We start from the raw sequence: 27,904 nt of genomic DNA on the forward strand, positions 1-27,904 counted from the left end.
GGGATACCTTCCCACAGCACAATCTGTCCTCTTATTCGTGGGGAGTGGGGTGGCATTAGTGGGGGCTCAGTCCACTTCTTAGGGACCACAGGCTGGAACTCACACAGAGAGGTCGCTCATCCGTGCGTCCACTGGTGGCCACGGTAGCATTCTTTAAGTGGCCTTGCTGCAAAATCTTGTAAAAGACTAGCAGTTCATGCAAAACAGAGTAGCCAGCTTATGGACTAGTTAATAGTCAAAATCACAGATTTAGACCGGCTTATGGCAAATATAGATATAACAATGGTTTAACTTTTTTCAAATTGTTTTTTTTTCTTTTTAAATAGGTTGGTTCACCCCCGATTCCAAACCCTAAAAGCACAAAATGTACTTCTCCACAAATTAATTTCTTGAAGTAAATTACAATGAAGTAATTTACTTCAGCAAAAAAACAGGATACCCCAATATGGGACAACATTCTACCTGGATCTAGTTATAGAAACAAAAAATCTAACAGAGAGGTTGATTGTGTGAAGAGTACAAAAGGGTAGTTCAGCAACACCATCCTCTCGTAATATTAATGAATGCATTCCGTATGCTCATCTAAAAGGTATTTTATTCAGTGCATGGAATGAATACTTGCTCAACACAGTGTATAAATACATCAAGGTGTTTGTTAAGCAGGAAGATGTGTTGCGATGAGACTTTAAAAAGGTGTACGTTGATTCAGGTCTCCCTTCAAATTAATCCATCCTTCAACAAAACGGTTCATATTTGTACATTTAAAGAAATAGCATCTTAAGCAAACTCTGACTTCGTGTTTAATATCATACAATAAGAAACAGAACATTCTCAAACGAGTCAGCGTTGCAACGGGTCCAACTTTACTACAACACCAGTTAAGTCACTAACTTCGTGATGCATCAGAACTGTATTCAAAAGCTGCTCTCGGTTAAAGCTTGTATGCAACGTTATCATTTGTTCATATACAAAATCCATTCTATTTGTAGAGGGCTGTTGCTTCTAAAAGTCTTTTTCCCTCTTCTTCTATCTTATATCCGCAGGTCCAAAATTCGGGTTTAAATGTTTTTAAAAATGTTTCTCTCTCTGTGCCCAATAGAAGTCAATAGCAGACAAAAAGGAGTAGTATTAAACGCCACAAAATCATAGCATTCCCATGTTTCTTCAGCCTGCATTGTAGTATGGCGTTCCTTGCTCGCTCCGGAAGTACCCTACTGTTGGTTGCAGTGGGTGCAGATGCTGCAGTTCCCAGGATTAAAATTCGAACCACTCCGTCATGTAAACACAGTTTGAGGGAGAAATATCACCACCTTCATGGCAGTCATCAAATACCTAGAAGAAAATACAAACTTTCAATTTAAAACAACAATGTTACAATGTTCGCTCATACTGGCTTTCTTTGACAGACATGTTTTGAAAAAAAATCATTTAACCCTGGTTATTCACTGTTCACCTATATCACTTTCAGTAAAAATTGGAAAAGCTAAAAAATAACATGTACAATTTACACAGCACACAAAATGAATTGTATCTTAGCATTTGAAAAACGGTGTTATTACTGAACTCACTAGTACTCAATTTATTGACAGCAAAAGGATGAAAAGCAGAGTCTGCCCTACCAAAATTCGAACTTATGAATGTAGGTTGAACACATATCTTCAGTGGGCCTTTTACTTGCTCAGCGGTGCCGCAAATTAAGTACATCCTTTCAGTGAGAAGGACAATCGGAATTGAATGTTTTTTTTTTTATTTATTTTTATTTTATTTTAAAATCAACAAACACACTACAACTGTTTCAAAACATAGCACATTTTCATCACAACTCCCCAACTCCCCTCCCCCCCCTTAAACTAGAGCCGATTCTCACATGTCGTTTACGGGAGCATCATTGGGTAGCACAATACTTAGGCAGTCATCATCCGGGTCCTCTGTTTCGTTGTCACGCTGGTGAGGGTTTGCCAACGAGGCCACCAGTTGCCGCCAGGCCAGCAAGGGCCCTACTTCCTCCCCGCCCCCCCTGGTGACCGCTTCAAACCAGACTTCCGATTCAGCTTCCGCCCACCTTAAGAGGTCCGTCCACCATAACTCCACCCTAGGTCTGTGAGCCGCCTTCCAGCCCATGGCAATCCTACGTTTGGCCAAAACATAAGCCAGGTCCTTCATCTTGCTTATGTGTTTCAAATGCCAGGGTCTAGGAAAAAGCCCAAGCATGCATGACCAGGCCGATTCCACATCCAGCACCACCCCCTCACCTGCCAGTTTCGTCTTGACCTCGTCCCAAAATCTATGCACCTCCGGGCAAGCCCAAAACATGTGTAGCAGTCCCGCACTCACCCCCCCACACCTGGGGCATTGCTGCGTAGTTGGTCCCCCAAACTTTGCAATCTTCCCGGGGGTTAAATAAGCCCCGTGGGTAACGTACAATTGAAGCTGTTGGAATCACGCGTTTCGGGACACCTTTTTGTGGTACCTCTGGGCCCGTTCCCAATGCCCATCCGTCATGGGTCCTCCCACCTCCTCCTCCCAATCTTGTCTCAATTGGAGCAACTCTTTCCCTGCCCTTACTCGCAGGAGTTCATATATCCTCGATATTTCGTGCCCGCCCTCTGATTCATCATACATGGTTTCCAGGGAGGCGTCTGGGTCTTCCGCTAGCACTGTCTCAGGCCATCTTTCTCTAGTCTTTTTCACAAGCCTAGTGTAGGTTATATATTGGCCACCATGTACTCCCGTCTCTTCCTGCAACCTCTGAAAGTCCACTGCCTCCCCTTCCTGCCATACGTCTCCGAGGGTGGCTAAGCCTACCTGTTCCCAGTATCTGCGGACCGATTCAAGTAGTTGAGAGTCACTCCCGCACAGCGCCGCCAAAAGGGCCTGCTGGGAGTACGGCTCCGAGTCCCCCCCAATCTTCCATGTCCTGTGCCAGATCTCCCAGCCCAGCCTGAGTAGCCGCCTCTTGCCCACCAGTTTGTCTCTGCACAACCACACCGCTGCCATCAGAAAGTATGGGGCTGTATCTCCACGCAGGAGCCTGGCTTCCGCCGAGTCTTCAGCCGAGAGCCACCTGGCCACGTACTGCAGCTGCCCCGCCAGGTAATAGAGTTCAAAATTTGGCAGGCCTATCCCCCCTGTCACATGGGTTCTGGAGCTTCCACAGAGCAACCCCACACGAAACCCCTGCACACGCTATGAAGTTTCGCAAATAGGCTCCTAGGTATCAGAAACGGGACGTTTACGAACAAGTGCAAAAGTCTAGGCAGGACCACCATCTTGAGCAAGGCCGCCCTCCCCATCATGGTCAGGGGCAATCTGGACCAGAACACCATGCTGTTCTTGATCCCCTCTATCGCCTTTTCCGTGTTATGCTTCTGTTCTGCCTCGACCTTGTGGTAAATGTTTATTCCCAAATACCTAAATGTCACGGGCTGCCATGGTATTGGCAGGACAGGCAGCCTCTGCAACGGGACATTCCTATATCTGCCCAAAGGGAATAGACTGGACTTTCCAGGGTTCACCGATATGCCCGAGAGGATAGCGTACCGTTCTATTACCTCTAGCACGTACTGTAGATTTTCCTCTGGGTAACGCAAATAAAGGAACATATCATCCGCATATAATGATATCAGATGCTCTCCACTGGCAGTGCTTATACCCACCTCCCCATATTGTTGTTGCAGGCATATTGCCAGCGGCTCTAATGCCAGTATATATAGCATGGGTGACCAGTGGCATCCTTGTCTGGTCCCCCTGCAAAGTTGCCAAGAATCTGAGACTGTGGACCCTGTCTTGACCCTCGCCTTCGGGGTGCTATAAAACCACTGGACCCATCTGAGGTATCCAGGTCCCATTCCGTACCCCTTCAGGACCGCTTTCAGCCAGGGCCATCGTACCGAGTCGAAGGCCTTGACCGCGTCTAACGACACTATAGCCAGCTCGCCCGTGTCTTCCTCAGTTTGGTCTATGACATGGTGTAGCCTCCTGTGGTTATCGGTGATGTTCCTACCTGGAACATATCCCGTCTGATCTGGGTGTATCAGTTTCTTAATCACCCTCTTCAGTCTATTAGCCAGCACCGCCGTGAGTATTTTGCTGTCCTGGTTAAGCATGGACAACGGTCTAAGACCCGCACTCCACGGCCGGCTTGCCTGGTTTCAGGAGTGGGACGATTACAGCCTCACGGAGGGACAATGGGAGTTCTCCCTGCTCATAGGCCTCGTTGAAAGTGGCAAGCAGTGGCTGAAGCAACTCTTGCTGGTATGTTTTGTAGAACTCGCTGGACAGCCCATCCGCACCCGGCGCCTTGCAAGTGGGCAAGTTCCGAATCACCACCTCCAGCTCATCCGAGGTGACGGGTGCGTCTAACTCAGTGCATTCTAGATCATCCAAGGTGGGCAGCTCAATGTCCCTCAATGTGTCCAGTATGTCTTGACACATATCCTCCCCCGTTTCCTCATACAAGTGTCTGTAAAACTTAAGGACTTCCTCATTTACCTCTTTCTGGGTGTTGCATTTGCAACCTCTCTCGTCCTGAATCTCACTAATCACCGAGCGGGGGGTCTCACTCTTATACAGCCAGGCCAGCAATCTGCCTGGCTTGTCGCCCCCTGCGTGTATCCTCTCCGTATATTTCCTGTAGTTGAGCCTGCACAGTCTATCCCAGAGTGCGCTGCAAGACAACTGTAGCTCCTCTACTTTGGTTCTATTACCATGAGCGGTGCTCTCGCAACGCGTGAGATCCTCTAGCTCCCTTTACACCTCCTGGAGTTCCCTTTCGACCCCCCCCTGTAGCCCCTTAGCTTGGCAAATAGCTACCCCACGCACCACCACCTTAAACGCTTCCCACAGTGTGCTCACAGAGCTTACGCTTCCCGTATTTATATCAAAGTACTCTTCGGTGGCATCCCTCAGGCCCTCCGGAAACCCCTCGTCCTGCAGAGCTTCGGTCCTAAGTCTCCATGTAGGGATCCGCGGCCGTGGGGGCTGGTGTCGCCAGTCTACCACCAAGGGCGAGTGGTCCGATAGTACTCGGGCCTTGTATTCCGCCCCTTCTATGTCTCTTACCATCTCGACTGTTACAAACATGTAATCTAACCTCGTGTGCAAATCATGTGGCGCTGCGTAGTGAGAGTACTGTCTATCCGTGGGATGCAGCCTTCTCCACGCATCCTCTAGGCCTAGGTCTTTCAGTAAGGTACTCAGCGCTTTAGCCGCCGGTGCCGTTTTTCCTGCCCTGTCCTTGGACCTGTCCATTCTGGGATCTACGGTACAGTTAAAGTCCCCCTCCCACACTACCGTACTCCCTGCCAGGGAGCCAGGTTTACCGTAGAGGGTCCTAAAGTAAGCCGCTGTATCATTATTGGGGGCGTACAAATTTATGATGTGTTCTTCTCTGTTTTCCAAGAGACCCGTTACCACCACCATTCTACCCTCCGGGTCCACAGTAGAATCAAGCACCCGAAACGGCACATGGGGCGCCACCCAAGTAATAACCCCTCTAGCATACGCAGAGTACGCCGCCCCCACAACAGTGCCCTTCAATTTCCTCCTGACCACCTCCAGCCTTTCCCTAGTGAGGTGGGTCTCTTGCAGCAGGGCTATGTCTACGCGCATCCTTTTTAAATACAACATCACTTTGTTACGTTTAAGGTAGCTGTTGAGGCCCCGTACATTCCAGGTCACAATTCTGAGATTACCCGATGCCATCAGGTCGGTCTATCTCCATCCCATCCCTTCCCATATTGCTCCCTACGTAGGGTTGTTCTTCCCTGGCTCTTTCCCTTCTATTCACGAACAGTGCCCTCCTCCCCCCTTCCCCAACTTCACACCACTGCACACAACTCATCCCCCCCCCCCCGCCAACCCCCCAACAATAGCCCAGCTCCATCCCTGGATCTCAGGCCTACCCACGTCTGGACCCGTCCCGTGTCTGAGAACGAGGACCCTGCAGGGTGTCACCACTCTAACAGTGACCAACTAAATATACTACTATTGGGTGCAGAGGTTGCTCCCCAGGAGCTCCCAGTCGTCTATTTAGGAGAAGTGAATTCAACGGGACCCACCGGCAGATACCGTGACTCCCCCCCCCCCACAAGCACAATATCATACTATATTCCAGTCCCAATGTCATAACTATGGCTTCACGGGCGCCTCTGCAACGTGCTACTTATCTCCAGCCGCTTCTGTCGGGGCATCCGATTCCTGAGGTCGACCTTGCATATCCAACCATTCCATCGCTTCAGTCGGCGTCTCAAAGAAGAAGAGGGATCTGTTCTTATGAAACACCTTTAACCTGGCGGGGTAGAGCAACATGTAGCGGTGGCCTGCTTCTCTAAGCCTCCTCTTCACCGTTCCAAAGTTCATTCGACTCCGTTGTATGAGCAGCGTATAATCCGGATACGCCGTTATATTCGCTGACCCCCTTTCTATCGTGCCTCCTTTCCGGAAAAATTCGAGAATCTTCTCGCGGTCACGATAGTTCAGGATCTTCGCAATCAACGGCCGCGGGGGGGGGCTCCTGGGGCCGGTCTCCTGGTCAGGGCCCTATGCGCCCTTTCGACCGCAAATCCCTGGGTCAGCTCCCCGCCTGTAATCTCCTGCAAGAGCATAGTTTCAACGAAATCCGTGGGGTTCGATCCTTCCATTCCCTCCGGAACCCCCACTATGCAAATGCTGTTGCGCCTGGCGCGCCCCTCTGCCTGCTCTGCTCTGTCCTCCAAATTGCCCACTCGTTGCACGAGGGCATGAAGCTCCTTGGCGTGAGTATTGCACACCTCCGTGGTCGGGGCCAACTCCTCCTCCAGTTCCCCTGTGCGCTCCGCGATCGTTCGCATGTCCTGGCGCAACAGGTTCACCTCTTCTCGGACCGCTCCGATCTTAAGGTTTAGGCCCTCTTGCAGCTCTTTCATGGCCAGGCCCAGCTTCGTCTCCCAGGCCACCTTCAAGTCGGAAATTGCCGCCAGCACCTCCTGGATAGTACCCGGTGGGTCCATCGCCGCTGCGGGGGTGTCTTTGCTCTTGCCCCCTTCCGCGCCCAAGGGCGACCTAGCATAGGCCTCCATTGTGGGCTGTTTGATCCGGGGTCGCACCACCTTGGAGGACATCCTGCAGCGTTGGTCGGGCCCGCGCGCCCAACTGTATCTTCGGCGCTGCAGAGTACCTCGCGGGGTTCACTCGCCGGCCCCTTCAAAGCGAGGTTCTGCTGAACCCGGGTTCACTTTGCTAGCCCGCTACGATCCAGGGCCTCCTCAGTGGGGGCTCGCCCTTATGTTCTTGCCTTCAGCCAGAGGCGCATGCGACACGTCTATCTGGTTGGGCTCTCCCACGTTCCGACCAACTTTGTCTTCCTCAGCTCCACCGACCATTTATGGCCCTTTGTCCGCAGGCGGCCATCTTGGGTGCTGCCCTTCCATTGCACGACCACCACCTTCTTCGAAGTCTAGTTCCGTGGATATGCAATCTCGCTAGTGGGGAGGGCACTCACCATGTGGCCCCCACTTTCGTGCGCCCTTGGATACACCGTGGGCTCGAAAGTCCGCCAATAACCATCACTTCTTCCCAGGATCAAGATCGGATCCTCGGGAGCTCCTCCAAGGAACGTCCTCTCACGTAGCCATCAAGCCACGCCCCCCAATCGGAATTGAATGTTTGATTTGAGATCTTATAGTGGAAAGAGCACCTGCTTAAAGCTCCCTGTGAAGACCTTTGATAAACACAGCAGAAATAAGTCTTGGAGTGACAGGAGGGTGGCTGCCCTGGAGGCACCCTCTTTTTTTTTATTTAGCCGACTTGCAGCTTTTAACAAAAATAACACATTCAAGAAGAGTAAAAAAAATACAAACCACAGTCAAACTAGAGACATATACAGTTAAATTAACAGTTGCTAAAATTCTCAAATCTAAGCAGGAACATGCACTGTTCCTGGGAAAGGAAGGAAAATAAATGGATACAAATTCTAATACTAATATTCCAAACTTAACCCAAATCAATGGCTCGGAAGAAACCCACCAACGCAATTATGTCAGAAGTAACATGACCACTCAAATATCTATTCCACCCCTCCATTTCATCAGAGATAGCACCATTCACAAATTGTCTGTTGATACTTGTGTCGGACGGCGTTCAGAGAAGGACAGTCCATTAGTAAATGTCTTGATGTTTCAATCAAAATGCCCTCACAAAACCTGTATTTTGAATCCCCTGTTTTGATAATTCTGTATCTCAGCAGAGTCTCCCAATTATGCAGAAGGTTCCACCAAAATCTGCAGAATTCTTTCCTTGCAGACCTTGATGGATAAACTGAAAAAGGGTGCCACAACACCAGGTCTCTTGTGATCTGCACTCAAATGGGCGAGAGATGGCAGAGAATGTAACAAATACATTGTTTGAGCCCAATCCCAAAGTTTCAACCAATGTTTGGTATGTTGTGGTCTGTTTCTTAATTCTTCATGAGAAGCGCCCATCAGTGAGCGGTAATCTTCGCATTCTTTCTGAAACTTAAATGGGCCTGTGGTGGAGCGACAAGACAGAGACCCGAACGTCTTGTGGTAACATCTGCAGTAAGAATCTTATCATACAGATTAATAAAACTCCCTATCCCCTTTCATCTAAGTGACTGGATTCCTAAGTCATATCTTAGTAAACCCCCTGATAAAGAATTAGAGGTTTGGAACAGTTTCCTCCATCGGGATACCTCGAGCTTATGGAGAACGTCCAACACGGCTATGTCCTGTATTTCGATTCCATAAAGTAGTTTAGGCACTATTTTCCCAAGATAGAACTGAAGTGCCGGAAGCACAGAAAACCTTACGTACTTCCCATTGATTTTTTTAAAATTGAGAGCCAAGGGCCAAGGTCTTACTTGCAAGATTTTCCACCAGCAGTTGCTTTGTTGGTTTAGACTCGAACCGGAACTCCAGTTAAATTGAAGAATCCACTTCTTCCAATTTTTGCCCATCCACCCACTATTGTTGATCACAGGGCTTCATTTTCTTTGGAGAATGTCACAACCTTAGTCTTAGAGCAATTGATTGATACATTATTAGCCTTGGTGTAATTGGCAAAAGCATCAATCAATTTCTGCAGACATTGGGGGAGGGGGGGAGGGTAAGGTCGAACAAAAGGAACTAATTTGCGTAGGACATCCAGGTCACCGCTGGTTATTCAAACTGGGAGAGGCAAAAGCGGCCTTCTCTAGGGTGTCACCCGCATTAGAAGTGTATAAATTAAATAGACAGGGCGCCAACAAACACCCCTGTCTGACTCCAGAAATGGTGTTAATTGGTGAAGATATATTACGCCCTGTTTAGTCTGATCCTAATTTTGGACTGATCGTGGAGGGCATTGGTATGTTCCACCCTGCCAACTTCTTCCATTGGAGACCCCTGTTCATTGTATCAAATGCCGAGCTGAGATCAAAACTAACGACATAAGAAGCCTTAGCATGCCCCTTCAAAGCCAAACTCTCAAAGTCAAACATATTTTAATAGTAGGCCATTGAGGTTTGTGCTTTGTTTTTTGCGAAAGCCTGTCTGCCATTATTTTCATCCGGCCTGATTCAACAGACCAAGCTTCTAGATGTTTAAGCAGCATTGAGGCAAAGATTTTACTGTCAGCGTCCAGCATTGAGATGGGTCGATAGTTGCATGGATTATTCTGCTCACCACGTTTATAGATCGGATTTAAGTAGGCCGTTTGCCAACTCGTAGGCAATATTTGATCTTTTAGGATCTGTCTAAAATAAAGAGTCATGATGGTGGTCCACGTAGCTGGTTCATTCTTGAAGATCAAATTCGAAAGCTTATTGGGCCCAGGGGCCCTAGAATTACTGCTGCCCTTTATAATTTGGCTATTTCATCAAATTCAACAGGCATTTTCCACTGTTCAGCTCTAAACCCCGGAGGGAGGAGAAAAGGGGAATCAAGATTCTGAGTGGACCCTAATTTAGATAGATAATATGAGACCCAATGCTGTTTCCATAAGTTTGTGTTGTCTGTACCGTTTGCGATAGTGTTGTCTTTCCTTTTTCATCGCCCCTAACTGAAAGTGTGGATCAGCAATGGGATTACTCTTGATCTTTGATATTTTAGCCCTCATCTCCCTCTTACGCGTGCACATGCACTGGTCGAACAGATGGAGATGTTTTCTAGAGGGAACCTTACTTATCTCATAGACCTTACCCGGAAGGTTGCACAAATAAGAGTCAAAATAGTTTACATTAAAAGTGTGGATTTTCCAGTCCAGTGTACTGGACACCAATTGCCGCTCTGCTCTTCTATTCACCAAAGAGGCCTTGTGTGAATTCCATGAAATTTGGTTGGACCCTTGATTAACAAAAACGGGTGGAAGGTTGGGACCCTTTTCCCTCTCCACTTGCCAATCGAACTCTGCGATGATCATCTTGTGTAAGTCTCCCTGTACCAAACCGTTTAAACTGAAAAGACCCAAAAATTTCAGGGACTCAAGCCATCGTTATCCATGCTCGATATTTCAAGGGGCGGCATGCTGGGCTGGACCGGGACAGGGGTTTGATTCAGAAAAACAAAAGGAATATAAATCACCTCCCAAGACAATACAGCCCTCCCCAAAACTATCAAGCCAACTTGTGGTGAGGTCAACAACCTCCTCAAAAACAGCTTGATAGTAGACAATTTATAGTGCCAATAAATATTCAAAAATAACACTATGTTTTCCGACCCACAACATAGTGACTCATATTCCTAGTAAACATTTGTTTGCAATTACCACATTGTCGATATTCAACCCTGCAGTCTTTTTTATGAGGGTAACTAAACCACCCGATGGCCGTCCACTGAGGCCTTAAATGGCAGAGGAAGCAAAAGTAACAACCATTGTTTCTGTTACCTGGATATAAATGATATGTTCGTGAAGGAATGACCCCAAATCTGTGTTTGTAAATAAATTAGCGTGCCCCCAACTGTCCCAGGAAAGGACTTCAAATATTTCAGTATTCGTAGCTGTACCTTGAGTTATTTGAGTCATAAACTGCTTTTGAATGCCAATTGCAAACCCTGGGATCTAGCTCAAACACTTGCCCTCCATCTCTGTCTAGTTGACGCTAGGCACATTTTCCTATAAGCATATCAGGAGAAAGTACGCTGATTTACCCCTCGTTTTACCAGTGAATGATCAGGATGGTCAGCCCTCCTTCCACTAACATCAATTGAACATTTGAATCCAGGGGCACGCATCAAATCAATTTTATCAACTACCAAATCTTATACCATTTGAGAAACGAATGTTAGCACAACTACATCCGTTCTTACTTTAAGAGGAAATAAAATGCTCTCCATGTCTCAATGAAATGGCCTTCAGGCCTGGGACTAGAGAGAGTAACTTTAGGATTCCACTACGATTTAAAATAAAGAACCTCTTTTCATACACTGCACAAGAGACCCTCAACTTTAGGCCAGTTGACTTATTGGGGCCCTTATCCACACGGAATACTGTAGGATAGAAATAATAGGGAGGCAATAAATCGGGGCCTCCTGTGCGATTTTGGTCTCCGCCACCCTTGCTTGCCACCAGTGGTCCAAATGGGCAGGGGGCTCCACGCAAGCAACTTCTGCTCTACTCTGCTCTACTCTTTGTTAGTGCAGATAACTGTACAGGGTGCTTGGGCTGCGTAGAGCCGTTGTTCAACCTCCCCCTCTCTGAGGGATCAACTGAACTGATTTCCCTGAGCAGACCAGCCACACCCCACTGCTTTGGGCATAAATGGCCACCTGAACTTGGAAGTAAGCCAGAATTTATTTATTTATTTCATTTGTATAGCGCACATACAACCCAGAAGCATTGAGGCGCTGTTGCAGGTACAAATCAAGAAGTCATGCTTTGTCATACAATCATGTTTTTGTCAAGTAAAAACAAGGGTAGCATAGGTGCAGTGACAACTGTTGCACAGTTACATTAATTGAGTAGCATTATCAGCATTATCATACATGTTAATCATACAGTGTTGTGATGTAATAGAGTTAATTATCTGACAAGAAGGCAGAGTGGGTGGGGGGGTTACACTCCCCCCACCTCCCTTCTGAGGAGCATCTTAAGAGGACAGGGGTAGGTCACACTGATTGTCTATTAAGCCAGGCGCAGGCAATCTCGCTTTAGCAGACACAGATGACTCAATGAGTACCAGTGGGATATTTCCACTTGAAGCTCCACCAATATTATCGACCGAGTCCAAGCACCTATGGTCCACTTGAGTCGCAGTGTTCACAGAGTTGGACGGATAATTGTTGAGGGACTCCCCCGGGAAGAGACGCAGACTTAAAAAAGGCTTTGGCAATGGAATTCAAACTTTCGTGGGATCCATGTTCTTAGATTTTTTCAAAGAAATGTTGCTCATGCTTTTTCCTTTGTCGTAACTACACTCTGTACTTTAATGAGCGTTGCACATTGACCCTAGTCTTTGGCCTTGGAGGCTGCCGCTTGATGTTGAACTTGATCAGACGAAATAGATGAACTTACTTACTTCTTACCTTGTAACGTTCTTTCGATGGGATGTTCCTCCGACGTATTCCTTATCTTAGATATCTCTTTCCAGCTCTGAGGGCGCTGCGCGTCGACGTCCGCCGAGTCGATGTCCCTCGACAGCCGCCGTATCACGTCGACGTCATCCTGCCTATAAAGGCCGCGCGCAGCGTCCGTTGCTCAGTTCCGTTTTGTAGCCCACAATAATTCTTTTTGGACTAGACTAATCACCCTGAAGGAGCGTAAGCTGCAACAACAAGGGAAGTAGTACTGCGGGGATGGATGGGAGGGTCGATAAGGAATACGTCGGAGGAACATCCCATCGAAAGAACGTTACAAGGTAAGAAGTAACTTGTTCTTCGAAGGGATTGTGTCCTCCGACAAATTCCTTATCTTAGATAGGCTCCCATAGCAGTATTCTGTTATTGGAGGTGGGAGTACTGACTTCATGCTTCCTCTTATTGATGAATAGAGTGCAATACTGCCCTTCCAAACCTAGTCTCTTGACTGGAGGAGGAATCCAAGTTGTAAAACCGTGTAAAGGTATGGACGGACGACCATGTGGCAGCCGCACATATGTCTCTAACCGGCACTCCTCTTTTGAGGGCCGATGAAGCTGCGATACCTCTGGTCGAATGAGCCCTAAGATTTTGAGGGGGCTCTTTTCCTGCCAGTTTATAACATTCCAAAATGGCTAAAATGATCCATCTGGAAATGGTCTGCTTAGTTATCGGTAACCCCAGCTTGTGACCTGCGTAGCCTACTAACAGCTGGTCTGCTTGTCTTATCCTAGCCAGTCTACTAATGTAAAATCTTAAAGCCCTTCTTGGGTCCAGCCTGTGTAACCTCTCTTCCTCTTTCCTCGGATGGGGAGGAGGATAGAAAGATGGAAGGGTAATCTTCTGAGTGATATGAAATTCAGAAACCACCTTTGGGAGGAAATTAGGCTTCACTTGCAGAACAACTTTGTCTTTGTGAAAGATTGTATGAGGTGGTTTACAAGAAAGAGCTTGTAACTCGCTCACCCTTCTAGCAGATGTAAGTGCTATTAATAAAACTGTCTTAAGGGTAAGAAATCTTAACGAACAAGAGTGGAGTGGTTCGAAAGGTGTGCCCATCAGGAAAGTTAGGACTAAGTTTAAATCCCATAGGGGAACCTGGAATAGTCTTGGGGGATAAACGTTAGTTAACCCCTTTAGAAACTGTATTACCAAGGGTAACTTGAAATAGGATGGTTCTTCCGCAGTGCGCTTAAAGATGGATAGCGCTGCGAGATAGCCCTTGATGGTGCCAACTTGAAGGCCTGAATTCGCTAAATAAAGTAGGAAGGACAAAACCATTGGTGTACCACATGAAAAGGGATCGATATTCTTTTCTCTACACCAGCTGCAAAATCTGTTCCAACGGCAGCGGTATAAAGATTTTGTTGCTGGCCTTCTTGCCGAAAGCAACACCTCCATAACATCATCAGGGAGGTCCCAATCCTTGTACATCAGCCTTTCAGAAGCCAAGCGTGAAGGTTGAGGGTTTTGATGTCTGGATGGAGAACCTGACCTCCCTTCTGTGAGAGCAGATTCTCTCTGAGTGGAAGTCGAATTGGAGGGCAGATGGACAAGTCTAAAAGGTCCGGGTGCCACGTTCTCCTGGCCCAATCCGGGGCAATTAGGATCATGGTTTTCCGGAATTTTCTCAACCTCCTGATCATTTGAGGAATGACAGGGACCGGTGGACACGCGTACAGAAGCGGAAACTCCCAGTCTACTATGAACGCGTCTCCCAGAGCTCCTCTCGGGGGAAATTCCCTTGAACAGAACAGATCGCACTTCCTGTTGATACTGGACGGATCCACCTGAGGGGTTCCCCTAAGGGCGAAAATCTCTTGATGGACTTCCTGAGCTAGTTCCCACTCGTGGGAGACTGTGCTCTGCCTGCTCAGAGCGTCCGCTGTCAAGTTCTTCTCTCCGGCTAGGTGAACTGCCGATAGAGAGATTCCTTCTTGGATTGCCCAAAACCAGAGCTGCATCGCCTCTCTGCACAGAGGTAGTGATCCTACGCCTCCTCTTTTGTTGAGGTAATGCATGGCCACTGTGTTGTCCGTCATTATCAGGACATTCTTTCCTTGTACAGATGGCAGAAAAGCCTTCAGCGCAAGTCTGATGGCCCTCAGCTCTAACAGGTTGATATGTAGTCTGGACTCCGATGGAGACCAACGACCGCTGATGGTCAAGTCGTTGGCGTGGGCTCCCCACCCCGTGAGTGAGGCATTGGTGACTACTGTCATCTCCGGCCAGGGTTGCCAAAACTGCTCTCCTTTCAGAATGTTCTCCTGACAGGCCCACCACTGAAGGTCTCGAGCCACCCTGTCGGGAACCTGAAGAAGATCTGTCATTCTCCCTGAGAATTGTGACCACTGAGTTCTCAGTGCCCACTGGAGGGATCTCATTCTCAGGCGAGCCTCTGGCACTAGGAAAATGCAGGATGCCATGAGGCCTAGCAACCTCAAAAAGTCGAAGGCTGGGAGACGTTGGGCATTTTGAAACTTGGTAACCATCTGTAGAATATCTTGAGCCCTCACCTCTGGTGGCGAGGCTTTTCCCAGGGAAGTGTCCAGGATCGCTCCGATGAACTGGAGTCTCTGCGATGGTATCATTTGTGACTTCTTTAAATTGAGGGAGAAGCCCAGTCTGAAGGGTGGGGCAAACATGATCTAGCTGGATCTGAGCTTGTTCCGAAGATACAGCTCTGATCAACCAATCGTCCACGTAGGGGTAGACGTGAATCCCTTCCCTCCTTAGACTTGCAGCCACTACCGACATTAACTTGGTGAAGACCCTCGGGGCAGAGGTCAGCCCAAATGGCAGCACTCGAAATTGATAATGAGAGTTGCCAATTGCGAACCTCAGATATTTCCTGTGTTTGAGATGGATTGGCACATGGAAATAAGCGTCCTGAAGGTCCAGAGATACCAACCAGTCCTGGAACTGAAGGGCCTGAAGGATCTGAGAAAGAGCTACCATCTTGAATTTGTCTTTCCTGAGGAATTTGTTCAATTCTCGCAAGTCCAAGATGGGTCTCAGTCCTCCGTCTTTCTTTGGAATGAGAAAGTAAGGGGAGTACCAGCCCTTGTTCCTCTCCGCTACAGGTACCGGTTCTATGGCACCTTTCTCTAGCAGGTCTAAAATTTCCTGCAAGAGGAGCGGATCTGGAGCTTTTTGAGAGCTGATCCCCGGTGGATGACTCTGAGGTATGCGTAGTAGAGGCAGGCAGTAACCTTGTGCAACTGTCTCCAATGCCCAAGCATCTGACGTGATAGCCTGCCATTCCGCCAGATGTTGAGTTAACCTGCCTCCTACAGGTGTCTTGTGAGGGAAGTCTTCAGAGTGGTTTTGGGGCGGCTGATGCAGATGCCGATGGTAAAGAGGCAACTGCTGTTGCTGCGGCTTTTGAATATCTACCCCGTCCACCTCGGGTAGTTCTTCTTTGTCCCCTTTGAGCCGGTCGTCCTCTACCTCTTCCGAATGCGGAGTAGAAGCGAAAGGACTTGCCTCTCGCAGAGGTTCCTGTGGGACGAAAAGGTGTCTGACGGATTGCACAGCCTAGGGATTTTGCTGCTGCCTTTGATGTTTGCAGTTTTTCTAAACTGTCATCCGCCTTTTTCGCAAACAAAGAAGAGCCATCAAATGGCATGTTCAAGAGCCTGGCTTGCACATCTGGGGCAAAACCAGACTTTCTCAACCAAGCAAATCTCCTGGTTGTTGTACTTGCCGCCATTGCTCTGCTGATACTGTCAGCCAAATCAATGCCCATCTGGAGGGATTTGCACATAGCGTCTTTACCGTCCTGTATGATATTTAGGAACGCCTCCCTTTCTTCTCCCTCCGGGATGCAGTCAGCCGCTGTAGAAGCACACTCCCAAAGTGTATGGCTAAATCTAGCAAGGGTGCAAGTAGCATTAATAGATTTTAACGCCATGCTACATGCCGAAAAGACTTTCTTAGCCATAGCATCATATTTTTTATCGTCCCTGTCCTGTGGGACGGTAGGGTAAGCAGTCTTGATGTCAGTAGAAGATGCTGCCTGTACCACCAGACTTTCTGGGGATGGGTGTTTGGACAAAAACTCCGGGTCTGCAGAAGATACCCTGTATTTAGTAGACAGTTTTTTTATTTACTGCCGGGACGACATCTGGGGTTTCCCAGTTCGTCATGATTTTCCTTTGAAGAGCTTTATGAAAAGGTACTACAGGATCCTCCTGTGGACCTTTATCAAGAATTTCCGTGAGGTCATCCTGTTGGAAAGCCTGTGAAGGTGTTGACCACCCCATAAATTCTGTGATCCTGGCCATTAAGGCTCTATAAGGGGTTTCAGCATGCTCCCCCGGGTCTGGCCTAGCGAACTCCAGCTCAGGGGAAGTGTCTAAACCACTTGCCTCATGTAAGGAATCATGGAGTTCCTTTAATCTGCGTTCCTCTGAGGATAACTCCTCTTGAACTGGGGTTGCAGATCCCTGCAACTCAAATGTCCCTTCTTGGTCAGATAGTTCTCCCTCTTCCATAATTGAGGACATTGTTCTCAAGTGGTCTGAACTCACAAAGGGTGTGAAACCCATCTCCAAGGCAGAGGGTGCCAAACTTGTTGTAATCGGCCTCGAAAACGTCAATGTCGTCGACGCCGAAGGCTTCGAACGTGGTGTCGAAAACAAAGGCGGAGGACTCGAGGTCCTCGATAGAATTGGAATTCTGCTTGAGGATGTCGGCAATCTCGACGACATCGTCATCGAAGACCTGGGAATAGCCACTGGGTGCGCCGCAACCGTGACTTTCCTTGGCGTAGACGCCGGTGTTGAGGATGGCGTCGAGTCGACAGACCCGTGTGTCGAAGGTCCCTTCGACAACGGCGTCGAAGACACCGACCTCGGCGTCGACGGAACCTTCGAAGAAGGATTCAAGGTCTTTGCTTTACTTGAGGGTTTGTGACGCGCTCGAGAAGCTTCCTTCGCCGGGTACTGCGACTCGCGGCGTTTTGGACCTTCGGGTCTTTCGACCAGAGCATCGCTCTCGGCAGTCTTCGAGGGGGTCGAGGCCGCTTTCTCGAAGACGCTCATCATATTTTTTCGGAATTCCTCCCATTCAGCCCGGGAACTATGTTTCGTGGGGCAAGGGATTCTCTTAGGTGAAACAGAGGAAGCGGAGGATGAAGAAGGGGATCTTCGACGTCTCCTCTTCGAGTGCTTCGATCTCGAGGAGTGATGGGACCCGCTTCGAGACCTGGAGCGCGAATGGTGACGAGGAGACGAATGTCTCGACTTCGTCGAGGAAGAAGAAGCTTTAGAAGTCTTACCTTTTTCCAGCTTCCCCCTACGCTCCTTCAGGGCCTTAGCTGTCATGGACATACAGTCCTGGTACTACGAACAATGGTGTTCAGCTCCCAAACACCACAGACAAACTCTGTGAGGGTCAGTCAGCGACATCTTTTTTCCACAGTCTCTGCATTTTTTAAAGCCGGACCGAGGGGTCGTCGGTTCCGACGAGGAAGCCATCGAGTATGGATCGAATATCTCGAGGAAATTGGATTAATTCTCTACGAAACTGAGCAACGATATTCCGAGGCACTGAGTAAGCGGGGAAAAAACGGAACTGAGCAACGGACGCTGCGCGCGGCCTTTATAGGCAGGATGACGTCGACACGGCGGCTATCGAGGGACATCGACTCGGTGGACGTCGACGCGCAGCACCCTCTAGAGAAAAAAATTCCGAGGCCAGCAGAGCTGGAAAGAGATATCTAAGATAAGGAAAACGTTGGAGGACACAATCCCTTCGAAATGTTCTTTAGTTGGTGCTTGAGGAATCTACACAACCTGGAGTTTGTCGGGACGGGGTTCATGGTTACCCGTTTAATGCGTCCCGTGCATGGACAAGACCGAAAGATGTTGTACCTTCCCTCAAATTAGGTCCAGTTTTTGGGCCTGTAGGTTTGAATCCCTTTGTAGATTTTCAAAGAGGGAAAGTAAAGCACCCAGGACCAGATTGAACTCAGTTATCATTGAGTTGGAGGCCCCTGTTATGGGGGGTGGGGGGATCTAACGTTTTTATTGCCTGTGACAACCTCTTTTGCTGTGCAGGAGCAACCGTAGAATCATAGGAAGTAATGGAGGAACATGGATCAGAATCTGAGCCGGTCTTGTACTTCAGAATAAAAATGGGTGGAGTGTTAAGAAAAAGGTCTGCGTCTTGTCCTGCATTCGCGGCTTCCATTTCATCTGAGGCTGTCAAATCAATGCCAATAGTAGGCGCCAATTGTTGAGTGCGGGCCATAAGAGGGCCCAAAAACTCTTTCTTCAACCCCGAGGTGCAGTGGTCGCAATAATAGAGCGAATTCATTTTCCAATGTTTTCAAAAATAGGGAGCTGATCAGCTCAATTGCCTTGAGGTTAACTTTTCTTTTCCCGCCAGCCCCCCCCCCCTACTGAATTGTCAGTAATAGCCACATTATTATCAATACCAAGAGATGAGGGCTCTTTAACAGGTGAGGGAGGGAGTAGTACATTTATTGGATACTGGAGCGCAGCCGAAGCACCAAACTACTCTGGTTGCGGAGTCGGGAGGGTTTTCACGCCTCTCCCGAGATCCATTCGATCCAGTGTGCAAAGGTGGACAGGTGCTCTCTGGTGTTCAAAGGCTCACTAGCCAACAGTCACCCCGATTTAGCAAATGCTGCAATGGCTAGACAAGGGGTTTATTTTAACAATCTGGAGACCGGTCAGAACAAGAAACAAAAAACATAATGGGAGTGCATCCGCCTTAGTTTACTCACAGTTCCTCGATACATCTCCCGGGATCCGCAGCCCACAGCAACACAATAGCAATGTGCAATCTGCGGTGTGCAGGTGTTTTAAGCAGCTGGTCCAGTTTGTCAGGTGAAAGTGTAGAAAGACTCCTGACACGGCAAAAAAAGGAAACCTCCAGCCACAGCACAATAACACTGCACATCCTCTCTTTTAAGGGAGATATGAGGAGAGATTTGAGGCAGAAGAACAAGTTACTTACCCTTGTTAACTTTCTTTCGACTGGATGTTCCTCCCTCGTATTCCTAATCTTTGATATTTGTATCTCGCCAGCTTTTTTGCTTCGGAAAATTTTCTCAGCAGAGGGCGCTGTGCACGATGTCGTGGCGTCGATGTCCATCGAGGGCCACCGTGGAGGGTCAGCATCATCAGCAGTATAAATTGCTCGTGCAGCGGCCGTTGGCTTCAGTTCTGTTTTTTCGTTCCATCAAACGAGGACCTAACCAGGTGTACCCCAGACCACAAGCTCTCAGGAAAAGCAGAGTGTAATTCATGTAAATTGTACGGCGGGGTAGGCTGGGAGGGGCGATGAGGAATACTTGGGAGGAACATCCAGTCGAAAGAACGTTGCCAGGGGTAAGTAACTTGTTCTCTGAATGGATTGTGTTCTCCCACGTATTCCTCATCTTTGATCGACTCCCAAAGCAGTGACAATTTGGAGGAGGGAGTACTATTTAAATTAATCGTGTAACGAATGTACGACCAAGTCGCCGCAGAGCAGATGTCAATTATAGGGACACCCCTTTGAAGAGCCGCGGAAGTTGCAAGCCCCTCTTGGAATGAGCTTGAAGCCCTTCCGGCGGGTCTTTGCCCGCTAATCTGTAGCATTCGCCAAAAGCCAGTGTAATCCACCAGGATATGGTTTGTTTAGTTACTGCAAAGCCCAATTTAGGACAGGTATATCTAACAAATAGTTGATCATCATGATGAAATTCCACCATGCTTGCAATTCAAAAGCTTAAAGCCCTTTTTGTGTCCAGCCTATGCAGCCTCTCCTCCTCTTTGCCCAAATGAGGGGGAGGATAGAAAGATGGTAGTGTTATCTTCTGCGACAAATGGAAATCAGACTCATTTCGGCAGGAATTAAGGTTATACTCCAAGGACTACCTTATCCCTATGAAATGTAGTGTGAGGAGGCTTGCATGAAAGAGCCTGCAACTCACTTACCCTGCAGGCTGATGTTAATGCTACAGGAAGTGCCGTTTTCAGAGTTAAGAGCCTTAACAGGCAGGAATGTAAAGGCTCGAAAGGTGTACAAATTAGAAATGTTAACACAAGGTTTCAAACCCAAGCTGGAACATGAAATGGGAGTGGAGGGCACACATTTCTGAGTCAGTTCAGAAATTGAACAATTAACGGTAGTTTGAAATAGGAGACCTCTTCAGAGGAGCGCTTAAAAATGGAAAGCGCCGCCAGGTATACTTTTATGGTTCCAATCTGGAGCCCCAGATTGGCTAACTGCAACAGGAAAGAAAGCACCATAGGTGTGCCACATTGCAATGGATGCACATTTTTGTCCTTGCACCAGTTACTGAATTTATTCCAACGACACCGGTACAAGGATATGGTTGCTGGCCTTCTGGCTGAAAGCAAAATCTTCATTACGTCATCCGGGAGGTCCCAATCCTTGTATCTCAGAAACCAGGCGTGAAGGCCGAGTGTCTTCCCCTCTGGATGGAGAACCCAACCTCCCCCTTGCCAGAGAAGATCCTCTCTTTGTGAAAGACATATTGGAGGGCAGATGGACATGTCCAAAAGTTCTGGGTACCACATTCTCCTAGTCCAATCCGGAGAAATAAGGATTATGGATTTCCTGAACTTTCTCAACCTCCTGATCACGCGAGGAATCACTGACTGCAAGAAACGGGTACAGAAGTGGAAATTCCCAGTCCACTACGAATGCGTCCCCTATAGCTCCTCTTTGAGGAAATTCCCTTGAGCAGTACTGTTAGCACTTCCGATTGACACTGGTCGCGAACAGATACACTTGAGGGGTTCCCCAAAGGGTGGAGATCTCTTGAAGTTCTTGAGCTAGTCCCCACTCGTGGGAGACTGTTCTGCCAGCTCAGAGCGTCCACTGCCGTGCTCGGCTCTCCGACCAGATTAATTGCTGACAGAGATATTCCTTCTTGTATCGCCCAGAACCACCACTCTGCACAGTGGTAGTAACCCTACACCTCCTCTCTTGTTGAGGTAGTACATGGCCAATGTGTTGTCCGTCATTATCAGGACATTCTTTCCCCGTACAGAGGAGAGGAAGGCCTTCAGCGCTAGTCTGACTGCCCTCAACTCCAAAAGGTTGATGTGTAGTTTGGACTCTGATGGAGACCAACGACCGCTGATTGTTAGTTCGTTGGGGTGGGCTCCCCACCCCGTGAGTGAGGCGTCCGTCATTACGGTTATCTCCGGCCATGGTTGCCAAAAAGATTCCCCTTGAGAATGTTGTCCTTGCAAGCCCACCAAAGAAGGTCTTGAGCAACTCTGCTCAGAACTTGCAGTTGATCCAACATATTCCCTGAAAATTCGGACCACTGAGTTCTGAGAGCCCATTGAAGGGATCTCATTCTCAATCGGGCCTCTAGCACCAGGAAAATGCAGGATGCCATGAGACCGAGCAACCTCAGAAAATCGAAGGCCGGAATTCTGCTACCATCTGCTGAATGTGTTCAGCTCTCACCTCGGGAGGCGAGGCTTTGCCCAAGGAAGTATTCAAGACTGCTCCAATGAACTGGAATATTTGGAATAGTATCATATGGGGCTTCTTGTAATTGAGGGAGTGAATGAGCCCTGATCAGCCAATCGTCCATGTAGGGGTAGACGTGAATCCCCAGTCTCCTGAGACTCGCTGCCACTACTGCCATCAGTTTGGTGAAAACCCTTGGGGCAGAGGTTAGCCCGAATGGCAGAACTCTAAACTGATAATGAGAACCGCAAACCGCAGGTACTTCCTGTGCATGGGATGGATTGGCACATGAAAGTAAGCATCCTGAAGGTGCAATTATACCAACCAGTCTTGGAGTTGGAGAGCCTGAAGGATCTGAGAAAGGGTAACCATCTTGAACTTGTCCTTCCTGAGGAACTTGTTTAAGTCCAAGATGGGTCTCACTCCTCCATCCTTCTTGGGAAACAGAAAGTAGGGGGAATACCAACCCTTCTTCCTGTCCGCTACAGGTACATTTTCTATTGCACCTTTCTCTAGCAGGGTTAAAATCTCCTGCACAAGGAGCGGATCTGGAATTTTGACAGAATTGGTTCCCGGCGGATGATCTTGAGGCCTTTTTTTTTAAAAGGAAGTCAGTAACCTTGGGCTACTGTTTCCAGCGCCCAAGCATCTAAAGTATTGCCCCGCCATTTGTTCAGATGCTGAGAGATTCTGCCTCCCACCGGGGTCTTGTGGGTCAAGGCCTCAGAGTGGCTTAGAGGAGGCTGAGGTTAAATATGCCGCTACTGGTGCTGATTTAGCACCCTTTACTCGTCCACCACAAGGGAATCTTCTTTGCCCCCTTTGTCCGGCCTATCCTCTTCCTCTACCAACTGAGGAATAGAAGCAACAAGAACAACCCCTCCAGGAAGATAAGCCTGATTAGGGTTATTGAGGTTGTCGAATGGAGGCGCTAAGGGACTTAGCCGCCACCTTGGATGTCTGCAGCTTCTCCGGACTCATCCGCCTTGCTGCGGAACAACCTCGAGTTGTCGAAGGGCATCTGGCGCTGTCTGGCCTGCACGTCCGGTACAAACCCCGACTTTCTCAACCAAGCAAACCTCTGCAGTACAGTGCTTGCAGCCACTAATCTGCTGATGCTGTCAGCAGTATCCAGTCCTGATTGGAGACACTCTACCATCGCCTCCTTCCCATCCTTAACTATATTCAGGAAGCTGTCTCTTTCCTCGCATTCTGGGATGTGATCAGCCGCCATGGCAACACAGTCCCACAGGGTATAAGTAAATTTAGCAGGGGGGGCCTGGCCAAGGAGCCATGTGAGAGGACGGGACTTCCAGTGGGCTCCTGCTGATCCTGTCGTTATCCTGAGAAATACTTTGCAAAACTGAAATAAATGCCAATAAAATATAGGATTGAGCTTGGGAAGCCTCTGGGAACAAGATGATGCAAGGCGAACCTGGTCCGTAAAGCCAGTGACAGCACCCAGGAGAAGTTGCTGAGATGCCTGCGACAGAACAAATGAAGACGGCCGCCGACTAGCGGACACAGAAGACGTGGGGGTTGCCTCGCATAGTCATCCAGCGACCAGTGAAGCACCGGACCCCTGATCACGCACTACCTCAGACCACGCATGCAGTGGAAAACAAACACACTGTATGGGGAACCGGAGCACAATTCGAATGTGGCCAGGAGGATCAAATGGCCTAGCGAAATATAAGTAACACAGAGCCGGCGCCTGCGAGAACGAGAAACAGTCTGCAGCAAGATACATTGTAGCCCCCACTCCGGGGCCGAAACGAACAGATTGACCGCTGCACGCCCCGACGCAGGCGGGAAGGAGCACTGACAGCACTCGATACATAGTATCCATCGCAGCTGCTGGAAGCGAAGCAGCCGAGGGAGGGGGGCTCGGGCGCAGAGGGAAGCGCACACAGACTGCATCAGGCTGCGGTGGGACAGAGAGCTGGGAACCGAGGTGCGGACTGGCCTCATGCATTCAGGAGCATTTCAAACCTAACTCATGCGGTTCAACATACAGTCAGGAATTTGCCACGAGGCCAGAAGTATCCTTGATGCAAAGGTGAAACCGAAAGAGCAATAAGGCTTCTGGGAATCGGAAAGCAGCTCAACACGCACAGTACTAGGGCTGACATTTGTGGAGTTCCCTTGGGGTGAGATGAGCTTGCCATACCCACGGAAAGAATGCAAAGCTGACCCAATGAGCGTGGCCCCATGCCAAGCAACTGCACATAAGGTGAGAAAACACCAGAAATAAGCAAACAAGACATAGCAAACACAGCTCGAGAGAACCAACCTGGGTCAGTGAGAGACAACTACTGCAGTATTGTCACTTGGACACGCATCCTGCACCCGGCAGATCCTGGGTCAGATGTACAGCCAAGGAACTCGCTGTAAGGCTGGCTGTCTTCCCATGCAGGGGTAACCCTGAGGAGTAACAAGGCTACTCGGAGGCAAGAAGCAGCAGAACACGTACTGGACTGGGGCCATTATCTGAGGTGTTTCCCTGGGGTGGGATGAGCTTGCCATGCCCACAACAAAGTGCGTGAGACTAACACAGTGAGCACGGCCTAGTGTCAAATAACTCGAAGAAGGTTGGGAAACACTGAGAGGGAAGCAAATGAGCCATAGCTAACAGAACCTTAGAGAATTAACCCGGCTTAAGGTGGGGCAACTACAGCAACATTATCATTTGAGCACACATCCTGCAACCAGTAGGCCATGGGAATGGTCTCCAACAAAACTTAAACACCATATGGGCTGGGGCGGGAAAGTGAGGCTGAGATGTTAGCCCTGGTAACGGTGAGCAGATACTGAGGGGCACCTGGATGCTGTCCAAGTTACGCAAAACAAAAGGGAAACAGACAATGGAAGACTTTACAAAAACGCCCCAACCATCTGATGGAACCAGGAACAAAGACAGGAACCCGCAAGCGGAAGCAACACCAGTGCGAGATGATCGACAAATATTAGATGGGATCGCAGACCTGAAAATTGCATGGGAAACTAAACTGGATGCAGCCATGAATGAAATCAGTGCATCATTGGACCTTAAAATAGGAGCGGTACAAGAGGATGTCAACCTATTGCGACAAGTTGTACAGAAAATAGCGGAACGTACAGGCGAACTGGAGAAGGAATCAACGACAAATACAGCTGCCTGTGCGTCACACAAATCGGAGATCCACATACTACGACAACAAGTGAGTAACTTGGAAAACAGAGCGGAGGCAGTGGAAGGGCGGGCCCAAAGGAATAATATATGCATAGTGGGACTCCCTGAAGGAGAAGAAGGACCCAACCCCACGGAATATATTGAGACCATACTATTGCAGGAAATAGTAATCTGGGCACTCACCCAGGGATTTGCGGTGGAGAGGGCGCACAGGGCACTGACGAGGAAGCCCCCCACCTGGAGCCCCTCCCACCCCCGAGGCCGATAATAGCCAAAATCCTGAATTATCGAGATAGGGAGAAGATCCTGGAGTTCTTCCACAAAGGAGGCACGATACACAGGGCCACCGACCCTATAATAGCATACCCAGATTACACTCTCATGGTGCAAAGGAGGAGGTTGAACTACGGAACTGTGAAGAAGAGGTTACGAGCGACAGGTCTCAAGTATATGCTGATGTACCCAGCGAGGCTGAAAGTGTTCCACAGGAATAGGGCTTTGTTTTTCGACAACCCGGAGGACGTGACGGAGTGGCTAGATGCGCAGAACTGCCCCTCAGGGAAGGACACACAGAAGGAAGACGGTACAGAGAAGTAACATGGTGGCCCCGAAGGCAGAGGTGCTGTAGGACTATGACATTGGGACTAGAATATAATATAGCGCACATAGGCTGGAATTGGCTAGCTTTTGGATCAAATAATTTTAGCGCACGTAACGTAATGTAGCAAATGTGCGGGAGGCACAAAGGTCACGCTCTCACACCCCAAAAGTGAGGTTAGATAGGCTACCGATAGTGTGGTGACCTCCTATTGTGTCCCTAGTACCGGCAACCCAGGACAGGCCTAAACGTGGGCTCGCCTGAGATCCAGGGATGGAGCTTGGCAACTGTTGGGGACGGGAACGGTGGGGGTCTGGGAGGGAGTTGGGGGAGTTGAGGTGTTATTTGTTAGGAGTAGCCGATATAGGGGGAAACAAGCTCACACACTTGCGCACCTGCGCCTCAGGCATAAGAGGGAGAGTAACTATGGAGGGATTGGATATAGCTGAAATATGGGGGACCTTAAAGTAATCACATGGAATGTCAGGGGGCTCAACAGTTATTTGAAAAGAAATAAAATTATGATGTACCTAAAAAGGAATAAAATAGATATTGCCCTAATACAGGAAACGCATCTCACAAAAGAGAAACAGGAGGTGATTCAGAAGAAATGGAAGGGGACCGTCACTGGTGCGCCGTACTCAGCTTATGCCAGAGGGGTGATCACTTGGGTAGCTCCACATGTCCCATTTAAATTGCTACAGACCACAATAGATGCAGATGGGAGGATGGTGGCAATACGGGGGCTGGTAGAGAACAGAGAAATATGCATTATAAATACATACGCCCCGAATCAAGACACAGTGGCGTACATCAGGACCCCATACAACAAAGTCCATACCTGGGTTTTGGGGGGGGGGACGATGATATGGGGAGTTGACTTTAATTGTACACTGGACACAAGGGTAGACAGATCAGATACGAAATTGGATAAACCTGCCCCTGTGGCCAAAGCCCTGAAGACTCTGTTGATAGAGCTCCGGTTGGAGGATGTGTGGAGCGTACACCACCCACATGATAGACAGTACTCACATTACTCTACCCCACAGAATCTGTACACGAGGCTAGACTACATGTCTACCACACAGGAAATGATGGTGGAAATAGTACAAATAGAATACAAGGCAAGCTCGCCATTGGTTCTAACGTGGCAATATTTGCCTAAGAGGGCTAGGATCCCAACATGGAGACTCAGAGCTGAGGCATTACAAGATACGGAGTTCAAAGAAGATCTAAGAGAAGAAATTATAGATTACTTTGGAAACAACCCGGGAAGCGTTTAAGGTGGTGATGAGGACCAGCAATAGCTAAATCCAAAGGGCTGCAAGGAGGTATACTGAAGGAATTACAGGACGCAGAGACAAAACTGGAGAACGTGAAGGGGGCGAAGGGGGGGGGGGGGACTCTGAGGAGGCAGCTGAAACCATAAGCCCACTACAGCAGGAAGGTGTAGGACACTGGGAGAGATTGTGTAATCTAAGCTACAAGAAACAGAGAGGCAGCATGCGGGTGGAGACAAACCAGGGAGAATGCTGGCATGGTTGTACAAAAATGAGTTTCCCAGACCAGCGATCAGAGCAGTAGTGGGAGAGAGTGGGCACATAGTGGACACCCAGGAGGGGATAAACAGAGTTGCTTGAATTTTATAAGAGATTTTACAGGGATGAGGGAGGGGGCAACAGCGCAGTGATAGTGGAGACACTGGAGGACATTGGTTTGCCCAAAATAAGTGCTGAAGAACGAGAGGGCCTAGAAGCCCCAATCACAATAGCTGATGGACTCCCAAGCGAGTTCTACAAAAGGTATAACAATGAGGTTCTCCCCCCACTGCTGGCAATGTTGAACGAGTCGATCGAAATAGGAACGCTACCACAATCCTTGAGGGAAGCGATTATTATCCCACTCCCCAAACCCAATAAACCAGGCATGAAGTGCGGATCATACAGACCGATGTCGATGCTGAACCAAGACAGCAAAATATTTACTGCAGTGTTGGCCAACAGAATGAGACGAGTCATAGGCAACTTAATACACCCCGATAAAACAGGATATGTCCCCGTGCAGAAGTATATCAGACAACTTAAGACGGCTCCATCGGGTCATGGAGCACACGAAAGG

At 48.6% G+C, this 27,904-nt stretch overlaps 1 protein-coding gene across 1 annotated transcript in view; it reads right to left on the reverse strand.

The window, feature by feature from the left end:
* Positions 1-577: 577 nt before the first annotated feature.
* Positions 578-27,904, reverse strand: part of POLR3F (RNA polymerase III subunit F) — a 349,333-nt gene continuing 322,006 nt past the window's right edge. The window contains exon 9 of the mRNA XM_069607539.1: positions 578-1,332. Within this exon, the coding sequence (XP_069463640.1) occupies positions 1,255-1,332 (78 nt within the window). The 3' untranslated portion in view covers positions 578-1,254. The remainder of the gene's footprint in view (positions 1,333-27,904) is intronic.

This window comes from Ambystoma mexicanum, chromosome 4q, assembly GCF_040938575.1.
Source record: "Ambystoma mexicanum isolate Mex_15411 chromosome 4q, UKY_AmexF1_1, whole genome shotgun sequence".
In the NCBI taxonomy this organism is placed as follows: Eukaryota; Metazoa; Chordata; class Amphibia; order Caudata; family Ambystomatidae; genus Ambystoma; species Ambystoma mexicanum.